The sequence below is a fragment of the Sinocyclocheilus anshuiensis genome, unplaced genomic scaffold, assembly GCF_001515605.1.
Source record: "Sinocyclocheilus anshuiensis isolate Anshui unplaced genomic scaffold, SAMN03320099.WGS_v1.1 scaffold709, whole genome shotgun sequence".
Taxonomy (NCBI): domain Eukaryota; kingdom Metazoa; phylum Chordata; class Actinopteri; order Cypriniformes; family Cyprinidae; genus Sinocyclocheilus; species Sinocyclocheilus anshuiensis.
The window spans coordinates 1,374,189-1,388,283 of record NW_015540926.1 but is presented as its reverse complement, the minus strand read 5'-3'; the positions used below and the strand labels follow the sequence as shown (position 1 = coordinate 1,388,283).

Sequence of the window (14,095 nt, the reverse complement as noted above, 5' to 3'; positions counted from 1 at the left end):
ATAGTGATGTAGATGACCCAGGGAAGGGTCAGCTGACCCAAACTGTCCTGTGAACGTTTTCACAGATCAGAATAGTGATGTAGATGACCCAGGGAAGGGTCAGCTGACCCCAACTGACCTGTGAAAGTTTTCACAGATCAGAATAGTGATGTAGATGACCCAGGGAAGGGTCAGCTGACCCCAACTGACCTGTGAAAGTTTTCACAGATCAGAATAGTGATGTAGATGACCCAGGGAAGGGTCAGCTGACCCCAACTGACCTGTGAAAGTTTTCACAGATCAGAATAGTGATGTAGATGACCCAGGGAAGGGTCAGCTGACCCCAACTGACCTGTGAAAGTTTTCACAGATCAGAATAGTGATGTAGATGACCCAGGGAAGGGTCAGCTGACCCTAACAGATCAGAATAGTGATGTTAGCTATTTTTCACATTCCTTATAGCGGATTTACCAAGGGGTTTACGGACAAGAGCTATGCTGTGAAAAAATCCACAAATCAAGCTGGTGAAATTGACACCGGTTTCAATCCTCTAAGTGTCCAACTTTTGGAGCTATAGGCATTATAAAATTTAGAGTCGCAACGAAAAAAAACCTGATTTCGGCCAGGAGGACAGCGTCACCTGAATTCACAAATCACGGAGAACGACACTCGGTTTTATTTGCATGTCTATGACAGCGCGCTGCGTATTTATAGCCAAAAGAAATCTGAATATCACCCCGCAAACTATCTTTACTGCGGTGTCAGACCGAGCATGCTTACCCTGAAACTGAGTCCAGTCCATGATCACTGGGACAGGAACTGGAGCCGATCAATAACAAATCAGTTTTAAATTATTATCCAAACATTGGCATCCAAAAACAAAACAAAACAGCAAATAGTCATTATAAATCACTACTTTAGGCGAAGTGTTTTTAATAAAATAAACAACACAAACCTCTCTTGGCTGAAACTATCATGGCTCCACTCCTCATTCAGAGTCCACACTTTGCTTTTGCTGCATTTCTGTACTTTACCCTTCTCCTCCATACTGTACAGCTGTTTGTTGATGGTTTGTTTCGGCTGTCCCAGGTCTGTGGCGATCTGATGGGCTTTTAAACCTCCTGATCTCTTCAGCAGATCCTCCACATCTTTCTCCTCGCTTGTGTCTCTGGTCGTCTGAGACTTTAGCTCTGGTTTGATCTCATTCTTCTTCTCCATAAGGCCCCAAACAGGAGGCTGTTCGTCAGTTTTGAACACCTGATTTGATCTCTCTAGGTTGTACAGATGTTTGTTTACGGTGGATTTATCTAGTCCGATTTCTTTAGCAATTATCAAAGCTGTGCTTTTGCCATTTCGCCTCAAGAAGTCACAGATCTCTCTCTCCATTTCAGTGTCGGCAGGCATTTTGCTTCTGTCCGCAAGGTATTTAATGCAGTTCAGATGCTGTCAGAGTGTTGTCTTCTACCTTCTCTGCTCGGTCTAGAGACTAAAAGGTTCATAAGTTCGGCGTCGGTATTTAAACCAGCCTTCTTTAGCTTTCTGTCTCGATTCAATCTCGCGTTCCTCAGCGTGACATGTTATAACCTGGTTATAACACGCCCAGCTCTAGGTTTCGAATCGTCACTATCATACACTTCTATTACGCAAGTTAACAAGTTATACAGTAGCTACACAACACACCATTCGAATGGAATAATACATTGTAGCATACATCTGTAGCCTAAAACACAAAATTTAAAATACGGTTATTAGGGAAATAAGGTGTAGCTTATAGGTGATTTTTGGAAACATGCCTTAGAATGTATTCTCTTAACTAATATTCATTCATTTAAAAGCCTAGAAAAATGAAAAATAGTTGTCATGTTCGCAGAGAAGGTACCTTCGATCTCGTTTATTTACCATATGACGTCACTTAATTCGACTACACTGTAAAAATAAAATAAAGACTTTCCATTTTTTTAAGTAAGTTGCAAAAAAAAAAAGAAAAAAAAAAAAAAAAAAAAAAAAAAAAAATATATATATATATATATCATTGGAGTGTAGCCTAATTTAAAAGCATAGAATAATGAAAAACACTCCAAGGCTTCCTGTTTTTCAGTTGACAGGTTATTTAATTTTTAATTAATTAATTATTTATTTAAAACCCCCTAAAATAATGAAAATCGGTGGTCGCGTTCGATGAGAAGGTAACCATAGAAACAGTTGGCTGTTTTGAATTAAAGGGATAGTTCACCCAAGAATGAAAATGTGATGTTTATCTGCTTACCCCCAGGGCATCCAAGATGTAGGTGACTTTATTTCTTCAGTAGAACATGAACGGAGATTTTTAACTCAAACCGTTGCAGTCTGTCAGTCGTATAATGTAAGTGGATGCCGGATGGGAATCACGGCTTTGAGAGTCAAAAAAAACATACACAAACAAAACCAAATTAAACCCTGCGGCTCGTGACGATACATTGATGTGTAAAGACACAAAACGATCGGTCTGTGTAAGAAACTGAACAGTATTTATACCGTTTTTTACCTCTGATTTTCACCGCAATGTCCGAACTGTCCTGAGCGTGTTCAACAGCCGGATCGCAGAATCATAAGTGCATTACCGCCACCTATCTCTCAAGTGGATCATTGACACTCCTAATTGAGGGGAAATTCACGTCCGCCTAAAAACGCGTGGGAAACGCTAGGCGCGCCGCTTTCTGCTTTTTTTCCAAAGCGTTCGGGCGCTTGCGCTCCGGAGGCATCTGCCGTTGCTAAGCAACCATGATGCATATATATATATATATATATATATACATATATATATATATATATATATATATATATTGTTTTTTTTTTTTTTTTTTTTTTTTTTTTTTATAAAAAAAAAAAAAAAAAAAAAAAAAAAAAAAAAAAAAAATATATATATATATATATCATTGGAGTGTAGCCTAATTTAAAAGCATAGAATAATGAAAAACACTCCAAGGCTTCCTGTTTTTCAGTTGACAGGTTATTTAATTTTTAATTAATTAATTATTTATTTAAAACCCCCTAAAATAATGAAAATCGGTGGTCGCGTTCGATGAGAAGGTAACCATAGAAACAGTTGGCTGTTTTGAATTAAAGGGATAGTTCACCCAAGAATGAAAATGTGATGTTTATCTGCTTACCCCCAGGGCATCCAAGATGTAGGTGACTTTATTTCTTCAGTAGAACATGAACGGAGATTTTTAACTCAAACCGTTGCAGTCTGTCAGTCGTATAATGTAAGTGGATGCCGGATGGGAATCACGGCTTTGAGAGTCAAAAAAAACATACACAAACAAAACCAAATTAAACCCTGCGGCTCGTGACGATACATTGATGTGTAAAGACACAAAACGATCGGTCTGTGTAAGAAACTGAACAGTATTTATACCGTTTTTTACCTCTGATTTTCACCGCAATGTCCGAACTGTCCTGAGCGTGTTCAACAGCCGGATCGCAGAATCATAAGTGCATTACCGCCACCTATCTCTCAAGTGGATCATTGACACTCCTAATTGAGGGGAAATTCACGTCCGCCTAAAAACGCGTGGGAAACGCTAGGCGCGCCGCTTTCTGCTTTTTTTCCAAAGCGTTCGGGCGCTTGCGCTCCGGAGGCATCTGCCGTTGCTAAGCAACCATGGCCTGCGCTCTCCATGAAGACTCAGATGTTTCAGCAAAGGATAAATGGATTTGCAGCACTAAAAATCGCTTGCAGTAACTCTGCTACTAAATTTATTTAAAAATGGCTATCCCTGTACAGCTATGATCAGCCGTTCCTTCATCTTGGCTGAGCTTTCAATGTTGTTACGGGAAAGGATGAAGCTGATTGGTTGGTGCTTGTCACATGACCCGCGGTGCGCTTGCGGCATTCTGAAAAGTTGAAATGTTTTTATCTCGATGCGGCGTGGACGCTCCTGGAAAAAATGAGCACGTCGCACCGCGTGCGTGTCGCTTCCATTATGAGCACGCCTGCCTCCATTTGAAATAATGAACTTGAGCGTGCAAAAAACGCGATATGTGAATGGGCCCTGAGATTGTAGATAGACTTCCACTTCCATTATATGACTGACAGACTGCAACGGTTTGAGTTAAAAATCTTCGTTTGTGTTCTACTGAAGAAACAAAGTCACCTACATCTTGGATGCCCTGGGGGTAAGCAGATAAACATCAAATTTTCATTCTTGGGTGAACTATCCCTTTAAGGAACTTTGAAATCCATCGTAACATTTTAACACATGACGTCACTTAATTTTACTATACTGTAAAAAATGACTTTAAAATGTTGTAAATAAAACAAGTATCGTAGTACGTTTTACAACAAAATAGGCTACCATTTCAGCCTTTCTACTAATTTTACGTTTAATTAAATGCTATTTGCCATCTGTTTTGTGAAATTTACAAGCAATTTCTGAGTAATACCCCCCCAGTGTACTTAATATAAAAACACTTTTTGTCCGAGTTTTATCACGGTGACCTTTTAATATTATAAAACGTACCACATTTAAACTCTTTTCTCTCTCTCTCTCTCTTTCTCAATTCAATTGAATTCAAATTAGCTTTATTGGCATGACTGTGTACCATTTCAATAAATATATTATACAAACATACTGATAAATAAAAAGTATCTCTCTCTTTAGCTAATGTTCTGGAATAAACTGATAATATCTTAGACCCAATTTTGACATTTTTAGACGAGGGATTGAGTAGGTAATTCTACAGGATTTTTATTTACAATGACAGCCTAGCAATTGAAGTATGCTTAAACAGATTAAAAAATATATATATATTTTCACAAGAACATCCCAATAATATAAAATCAGATGTGAGCAAATAAGAAAACCTTCACAGACAGCAAAAAAGAGAAAAGCATGGATACAAATGCACCACTTTAACTGTAGACAAGGTTAAAAGCTCACTTGTCACATGACCCGCGGTGCGCTTGCGGCATTCTGAAAAGTTGAAATGTTTTTATCTCGATGCGGCGTGGACGCTCCTGGAAAAAATGAGCACGTCGCACCGCGTGCGTGTCGCTTCCATTATGAGCACGCCTGCCTCCATTTGAAATAATGAACTTGAGCGTGCAAAAAACGCGATATGTGAATGGGCCCTGAGATTGTAGATAGACTTCCACTTCCATTATATGACTGACAGACTGCAACGGTTTGAGTTAAAAATCTTCGTTTGTGTTCTACTGAAGAAACAAAGTCACCTACATCTTGGATGCCCTGGGGGTAAGCAGATAAACATCAAATTTTCATTCTTGGGTGAACTATCCCTTTAAGGAACTTTGAAATCCATCGTAACATTTTAACACATGACGTCACTTAATTTTACTATACTGTAAAAAATGACTTTAAAATGTTGTAAATAAAACAAGTATCGTAGTACGTTTTACAACAAAATAGGCTACCATTTCAGCCTTTCTACTAATTTTACGTTTAATTAAATGCTATTTGCCATCTGTTTTGTGAAATTTACAAGCAATTTCTGAGTAATACCCCCCCAGTGTACTTAATATAAAAACACTTTTTGTCCGAGTTTTATCACGGTGACCTTTTAATATTATAAAACGTACCACATTTAAACTCTTTTCTCTCTCTCTCTCTCTTTCTCAATTCAATTGAATTCAAATTAGCTTTATTGGCATGACTGTGTACCATTTCAATAAATATATTATACAAACATACTGATAAATAAAAAGTATCTCTCTCTTTAGCTAATGTTCTGGAATAAACTGATAATATCTTAGACCCAATTTTGACATTTTTAGACGAGGGATTGAGTAGGTAATTCTACAGGATTTTTATTTACAATGACAGCCTAGCAATTGAAGTATGCTTAAACAGATTAAAAAATATATATATATTTTCACAAGAACATCCCAATAATATAAAATCAGATGTGAGCAAATAAGAAAACCTTCACAGACAGCAAAAAAGAGAAAAGCATGGATACAAATGCACCACTTTAACTGTAGACAAGGTTAAAAGCTCATGATTTATTGTTACAGAATATTATGCAATACAGACAGGTTCACAATAAAGACTGACAGCTAAATGGATTCAACTTCTGTTCCAAAGGAAATTCATGTAAATAGAAACTGAGTGAATCAACACTCAAGTTATATCCGTCAACCATTGATTCTTGACATGATAAATTCATGTAAAAATACAGACTGAATTACAGTAATACAACAGCATGATCAGAGAGGAGTTAGACACAAGATAAACTGATAAGCTACCACTAAATATTGTAGAAACTTAATTTGCTGTAAAGTTGCTTTGCAACGATTTGTGAAAAGCGCTATACAAATAAACTTGAATTGAATAAACTGACTTTATACCTTTTTGCTCTTGTTTTTCTTTCTTTTGTGTTCTACAGAACACAGCAGGCATTCTACTACATATTTTCCACAGAAGAACGGCATTAAGGATGAGTAAATTATGACATTTTTTTTTTACAACAACTTCCCCCTCATAGTATTTTTTTAAGAATTGCACACTTGCCGTGTGAACCTTTTTGTAAGTTGCTCTATGGAAGCATCTGCTAAATGCTTCACCTTGAATGTTACAGTATAAGCAACTGCTATTATTATAAAGGCATATAAGATGAGATGAGATCTCATTAAATGGTCCTGTTGTCTTTATCTGCATTCAGGATGTTAGTATATCGGTCCAGCTCACTGATCAGCTCGGAGGCTTCTGGTCTCTCGTCAGGACTGGGACTCAGCATTCGATCTATGAGCTTGTGCTGTTTCAACAACCATGAAAAACGAGTCCGCATGTCAGGTATTGATCAGCTTTGAGTAAGTGATCATAGCAGGCTAATATTTAAAATGATTGATAATTGATTGACCAATTGATAATTTTAGCACAATAGCACTTGCACCAAAGAAAACCATGTTCAATTTCAACATCGTCACTAATGAAATTACACTCACCTCAAAGTTACATTTCTTGGAGAACTGTGATGGAAAATCCCTACTTCTTATATCATCCCAAATCTAAAAGTCACAAAGTATAAAAAAAAATTACTTCAATATTTATACATTGCAAAAAATATTATTTGTGATACTCAGTATTTTTGTCTTGTTTTCTAGTACAATTATCTAAACATTCTAAAATGTAGATACATTCAGAAGCAAAATCACTTGAGATATGAAGTCTTGTTTTATTAAAAACTTTATACAAATATTTTTTTTGCTAAAAAAAATAAAATAAAAGTTTTCCCTTTTAATTAAGTTTATTTTTTCTCACCCCACTGGCAGATATATGTTCCTGTTTTAAGCATAAATTTTAATATTATAATATTTAACTGGGAATTTTTCAGAAAATAAAACTTAATATCTTAAGTCATTTTGGTTCTCGAGTAAATGTACCTTGACTTAAGAATGTTTAGATGTTTGTACTAGAAAATGACAAAAATACTAAGAAAATCATTCTTTGTAGTGTAACATATCAGACACTTACATGTAGATTAAATTTTCGTGTTCAGGATGAATACATCGATTGTATTATTATATAAGAGACTAAAAGATGAATCAAACCTTTTTCCTTTCATGCAACGTGAAGAGATTCCAGATGAGTTCAAAATAAATGAGACCCAGAGCGTATATATCCACCTTTCTGTCATACGATGTTTGATTCGCCTAAATATTCAGTTTAAAAACAGTGAAATCTTCAGCATTACACTCACATAAAACACACTTACATATTACAATCTCATAGTACCTTCAGTGAGATAGATTCTTATTTACTTTGTAAACACATATTCCTCACAATTTTACTGTGCATGTTTTATTATTGTGCATGAACATTCCAATTTAAATGAAATATGCAAAATTACAGTCAAGTAAAATGGTTTATGAACAGCAGGTCAAATTCTAATGTATGTCTCCTGACTCACCTGTTCTGGGCTCATGTAAATACGGGTTCCTGTCCTTTTAGTCCGTTCCAGCAGTTGCTGGTCATTGTCATTTTCTGCTGCGGTCACGAGGCCGAAGTCTCCAACCTTTACTGTTCCCTCACTGCTGAACATTATGTTCAAAGGCTGAAACGAAGAAACAGGAGAGAGTGATCAAAACAGCGTCAAACCAGGACTCTAGTGGAATTCAGAAGTCAGGAATTCCTTTTCAATTCAAGGTTATTATCGTTAACGAAAACTGAAATAAAAAACATTTCCGTTACTTCAAAATTTATATATATATATATATATATATATATATATATACAGTGGGTGGGTTTTGACAAATTTCACGGTTCGATTCGATTCTCATTCACAAGCTTGCGATTTGATTGATTTGATTGGATTCAATAACGATTATTTTGGATATATATCTAGTACACATGCAACATTTTCTCAATGAAAAAAAAATTCTTAACTGATGCTGTAAAATATACATGAGAATCAGCTAAAATAGAAAAAAACTATAATAGTACATAACACTGATTCTTATTTACTCCCTTAATTAAAAAATAATGAGGAAGATAATGATTTTGCCGTACTGCAGCATGTAATGCAATGATCTTATGAACTTAAGACTTTCTGCTCCAATTTAAGACCTTTTTAGGGGGTTATTTATGGAAGGTTGAACAATTTTGAATCTAAATTCTAACCATTTTTGATGATAAAACATACTAAGATTATAAGCGCACCTCAGAAGGAAACATTATAAAATAATTTAAAAATGCATTTCATGACCACTTTTTAACATCCAGTAAGGTGCGACCAATTTGATTTACCGACTTGTGACCGTGGACCACAAAACCAGTCATAAGGGTCAATTTTTCGAAACTGAGATTTATACATCATCTGAAAGCTGAATAAATAAGCTTTCCGTTGATGTATGGTTTATTAGGATAGAACAATATTTGGCCAAGATACAACTATTTGAACATCTGGAATCTGAGGGTGCAAAAAAAAATAAAATAAAAATGTTGAGAAAATAATCTTTAAAGTTGTCCAAATGAAGTTCTTAGCAATGCATATTACTAATCAAAAATTAAGTTTTGATATATTTACGGTAGGAAATGTACTAAATATCTTCATGGAATACATGAATGTATTGTTGGCTATTGCTACAAATATACCCGTGCAACTTATGACTGGTTTTGTGCTCCAGGGTCACATTTTAGTGAGCTGCCCACCTTCAGGTCTCTGTGGATCAAGCCCTCTTTGTGGATGTACTCCACGGCCTTCAGCACCTGCCTGTTGATCTGTGCTGCCTCCGTCCTCCTTTCTGGGTCATGAACATTTGAAGAGTTTCTTTTATAAATCCAGGCATGAAGCGTGTCTCCCTCACAAAACTCCATCTGAATGTAGAGGAACTTTGTTCCCGGGTCACTGCCAGAACTAAAGCCAGCACACAGAGAGAGCAGCACAAATATACGTTACAGCTGGTTGAAGGTAGAGACTGCAGTTTGTTTCAGAAAGAGTTGTTTTTGGTGATTTACTCTGAGAGGCTATAGCTCTCTGAAGAATCGTGTCTGTACGTCGTGTCTTCGACCCAACATGAGTAGTAGCGGACGATGTTGGCGTTATTAAACTTAGCCAATGCACCGACCTCACGACGAGCTTTTCTAGGGAAATACAGTATATGACATTATATTAGGTACATTGCTGTATATTTTGTTTTAAAACCTAGATATACATACTTTTTTGGCCATCATAGGCACACAACCACTGTAAAGGCAATCTAAAATGGCAGGTATTGGGATGATGTATCCTATAGGACACACATCAAGTTTTTGCAACTATCAAATTACATTAATTATTTAAAGACAAAGACGATATAACAACTTCATTGACTTACTTTGTACTCTTCACTATCTTCACTGCATAATATGTGTTCTCAAGCTTTCGTCTTGCCTTGAAAACACGGCCGAAGCCACCTTTGCCAATTGGATTTATTGAGTCAAAGTCTTCTAAAAACCTACAAAGATGAACATAGCAGCTTGGATGGATTTCTAAAGGAAAAAAGCTTTTTGAAAGCTATGCTGACTGACACAAAGTAAGCGGGTTATGATTCACCTTGACTTCGTAGCTTGGTTTGAAGTTTGACCTCCAGATGGCTTTGCTGGGTTTTGTACATTCATGTTAGGACCAACCTGTGGAAAGTATTGGAAGAAGAAATATTCTAGAAATAAGTCAATAGAAGAAAAACGTTTTTTTCTTGCGTTTGGAGAATTTTGGAACTGGCTTTATAAAAACATCCTATTTATATTTTTTATACAAATTTTTATGGAAGCCAATTTCTGCCAGATAAGAAAAAAAAGCTTTGATAAATCCTAATAATGATATAAACAGTCATAATTATGAGATTAAAAAGTCGATATTATTATATTAAAAGGTTACAATTATGATATAAAAAGGCATAATTATGAGAGGTGTATATTATGGTACTAAAAGGGTAAAATTATGACAAAAATAACCTATAAACTTAATTTTTGTCATAATTTTGCCTTTTTCGCCATAAATTTGTCTCATAATATTGATTTTTTAAAATCTAATAATTATAACTTTTTATCTTGAAATTTTGATTTGTCATAATTATGATTTACCATTTTTTTTCTTATGTAGCGGAAATGAGCTTTCACACCCGTTGAACTGGCCTCATTTTACAACATATTTTTTTTGCATTTATCTATTAATTTTGCAAACATTACTTTAGGGAGGATACTCATAAAGTAAAACATACATGTCCCAAACTTCACATGCGTATATATTTTCAGTCTTTGTATTTTTCATTTGTCACAGAAAATGCAACTTTCATAACTTCATTCTGTTTTACTTTACAGTTCAGCTAATACTGTTTTGTACTCATTTACTTCACCATTATTGGCAAATAATGTTGCAATACCTCTTTACTCCCGGCCAGGCCATTTGGTGACAGATGAAAATTTGGTGCTAATCTAAAAGAAAATTTTTTTTTTAGCATGTTATTTTATGTCATTAATGACTGAAAAAAAAAAATTATATACATAAAAACAAAATCTAAAAATGCTTACTTTATTTTGGGCTTCACATCCAGTGGACTCGCACTCTGTAACAAGATTGATTTCATAAGTTTTTCAAATATATATAATACAATGAAATGTGTTTATGTTTTTTGAATCGGATAGCCTCTAATATATTAGTGTGTAAAACCCGTGAATATAAAAAAAAAAAATGCAAATGCTACCAATAACGCAAACAGGACTTACAGGACTTATGGCCATTGGAGAACTGACAGCAGATGAGTCTTTGAAGACAATGGAAGAACTTGAGCTGGGAGTTTCAGACGAGCTTTTTGAGGAGTGTTGTGCATCCTGAGATTTACTATGAAACAGATAAACAGTAAACGTCAACATATCTTTATATTATTATATGCACATAATATATACTTATATAAAGATGCATTGTTATTTTGTTCATTTAAACTTACGATGTCTCTTGAGTTTGTGAAGAGCTGTCATTTTCAGAACTCTGTTAATTCAAAACATGCATGTGCATTAATAAACATGACATCATTAACATCAAACATATCTGTATTTCTGAAGCGTCTTGCCTGTGTGGTCCTTCCAGATTGCTCATTAATTTCGCTCCAAGCGTGCTGAGCAGCATGTTGCTTTGCCTCTTTTGCGCTCTTTCCTTGTCCTTCAGGGTATTCCTTCCCGTCTATGACAACTTTATATACAAACCTGAAAAAGAACATTTTCAGTTTTTCGTTTTCAACTCAAACGAATCTGCAGAGTTCAAGACTTACTCAGGGTTGTGAGGAGGGCCTCGTTTCTCCACTAATTTGAAATCAAGTGCATGTTTATATTTCTGGCTGTAGTTATTGAGAAGTGCTATGTAGTTGCTGTCAGGGACGGTGCTTCGAGATTCATCAGCAAAACTCAAACTGGCACGGTCCAGGCTAGCACTTGAATAAAGGACAAGAAGTCAACATTAACAGCACGATATAGAGTATAGTAATTAAAGGAATAGTTCAGCCAAAAATGAAAATTAACTGAAAATGTCATCACCCTCAGGCCATCCAAAATGTAGGTGAGTTTGTTTCTTCATCAGATTTGGAGAAATGTAGCACTGCATCACTGTCTCAGCAATAGATGCTCTGCAGTGAATGGGTGCCGTCAAAATGAGAGTCCAAGTTACACCACAATAAAGGATGCATATCACTCTGTCCCATGGGCAGCTTTGGGGCTCTCTGATCACTGTTTAGTTTATCTTATACCGACCTACAGGCAGAAACTGAAATCAGCTAAACCTTTATTAAGGGCTGTAAAAAGATGGACTACTGAAGCAGAGCGGGATTTACTAGCCTGTTTCGACTGCACTGACTGGAGTGTTTTTGAAGTTGCAGCCACAGATCTGGATGAGCTCACGGAGACTGTAACTTCATATATCAGTTCCTGTGAGGATATTTCACATTGACTCTATTGTGAAAAAGGCCCAGCAGAGGCTGTATTTCCTCCGCCATCTGAGGAAATTCAACCTGCCACAGGAGCTGCTGAAACAGTTCCTCTGCTATCATTGAGTCTGTCCTGTGTTCATCCATAACTGTCTGGTTTGGTTCAGCTACAAAATCAGGACTGCTGAGATGATTATCGGTGCCCCTCTGCCCAGCCTCCAAGATCTTTACATCTCCAGAGTGAGGAAAAGGGCTAAGAAAATCACCTTGGACCCCTCACACCCAGCCCACTCTCTCTTCCAACTGTTGCCTTCTGGTCGGCGCTACAGAGCACTGAGCACCAGAACAGCCAGGCACAAGAACAGTTTTTTCCTGCAGGCTATATTCAGCCTGAACAATTAAACTTTCATAATTATACATCGTCCATCACAACTGACATATTTATACACAGAGTCTAAAATTTGTACACTTGTAAACTGCACACTTTGTAAATAACATATCTGCACGCTTATAACATATCTTTACATTTATTTAAACAATTACATTTTTTTCATGTTCTTATATTTCTGTATATAGTACATTATTTAATTTCAGTTTTTTTCTTATATTAGTGTTATATTCCATCCCTACTGTGTTATTCCTGCACTACGTCTGTATTTTCTTCTACACTGGAAGCTTCTGTCGTCAAGTCAAATTCCTTGTGTGTGTAAACATACTTGGTAATAAAGCTCTTCTGATCCTGATCTGATGAAGAAACAAACTCATCCTAATCTCGGATGGCCTAAAGTGTGAGCACAATTTTAAATATAAGTCAATTACTGTTAGTCATCATGATGTTGTTTATCATTTACCTACGAGACGCAACCTCTGACATCTGTGTTCGATTGCTGTTGTCATTGAAGACCTTAAATGCCAAAAAATAAAAATAAAATGTCTAACAAAAAATAAATTAGAGCATTAGACAGTCCAAGTAGATAAATGCTGTGTCACCTCTGCATCTTGTGTTTTGAGTAGCTCTTCATAAACACATTTTGCCGCTGCTTCTTTAGCATCCTTCTTATTATTTCCATAAGCCTCGGGAAACTCTCTAACACCACAAACGTACTTACAAACATAAGTACCCAATCTGCAAAAGAGATGAGAGAATTAAATGTCATTTCTTCTTCACATTTTAATTTAAAAGGTACTGTACTTTTCTATCTTTTCTCAGCATGTGTGCAAACGTTTAAATACTCACTGAGCAGTGTTTCCTGGATTTGTGGACTCACAAGCCTCGAATAATAACTTGTTCTTCATTGAATATTCATTGAGCCAGCAAATATAATTTCTCTGAGATACAGTCATATTGTTGGGAGTGTTTTGAACAGATGACGTTGTCTGCAGTTAAAGATATATATATTAATTTTAAACAAATTATCTAGAATCTAGAACATAATTATTATAACAAAATATTATGAAATATGAAATTTGGTAACACTTTACAATAAGGGCCCATTAGTAATGCATTAATTAACAGTGAGCAATACTGTTGTTACAGTATTTATTAATGTTCATTAACGTTAGGTAATAAAACTATTCATTGCTTGTTCATATTAAAAATGAAAGGAATGAAAGTAACGTGTGGCCAAGTATGGTGTCCCATACCCAGAATTTGTGCTCTGAATTTCACCCATCCAAGTGCGCGCACACACACACACACACACACACACACACACACAC

At 35.9% G+C, this 14,095-nt stretch overlaps 2 protein-coding genes across 3 annotated transcripts in view; both read right to left on the bottom strand.

Moving 5' to 3' along the window:
• Positions 1–759: 759 nt before the first annotated feature.
• Positions 760–6,412, bottom strand: LOC107689368 (uncharacterized; the record flags this gene model as incomplete). The annotated part of the gene is made up of 3 exons (XM_016487328.1): positions 6,329–6,412; positions 935–1,422; positions 760–798 (listed from the first exon to the last, which is right to left on the bottom strand). Coding segments are annotated over exons 1-3 (611 nt in total), but the record flags the coding sequence as incomplete, so codon positions are not given.
• Positions 5,972–14,095, bottom strand: part of LOC107689355 (interferon-induced, double-stranded RNA-activated protein kinase-like) — a 9,361-nt gene continuing 1,237 nt past the window's right edge. The window contains exons 3-19 of one of the 2 annotated variants that reach the window (XM_016487315.1): positions 13,614–13,753; positions 13,367–13,502; positions 13,228–13,280; positions 11,729–11,887; positions 11,531–11,663; positions 11,408–11,448; positions 11,187–11,301; positions 10,992–11,026; positions 10,844–10,895; positions 10,015–10,091; positions 9,797–9,916; positions 9,438–9,563; positions 9,132–9,336; positions 7,891–8,034; positions 7,532–7,633; positions 6,926–6,988; positions 5,972–6,735 (exon numbers count right to left, since the gene is read on the bottom strand). In XM_016487315.1, coding sequence (XP_016342801.1) covers positions 6,610–6,735; positions 6,926–6,988; positions 7,532–7,633; positions 7,891–8,034; positions 9,132–9,336; positions 9,438–9,563; positions 9,797–9,916; positions 10,015–10,091; positions 10,844–10,895; positions 10,992–11,026; positions 11,187–11,301; positions 11,408–11,448; positions 11,531–11,663; positions 11,729–11,887; positions 13,228–13,280; positions 13,367–13,502; positions 13,614–13,753 — 1,827 coding nt within the window. In that variant the 3' untranslated portion in view covers positions 5,972–6,609. The remainder of the gene's footprint in view (positions 6,736–6,925; positions 6,989–7,531; positions 7,634–7,890; positions 8,035–9,131; positions 9,337–9,437; positions 9,564–9,796; positions 9,917–10,014; positions 10,092–10,843; positions 10,896–10,991; positions 11,027–11,186; positions 11,302–11,407; positions 11,449–11,530; positions 11,664–11,728; positions 11,888–13,227; positions 13,281–13,366; positions 13,503–13,613; positions 13,754–14,095) is intronic. The other variant, XM_016487316.1, reaches the window with a different exon arrangement.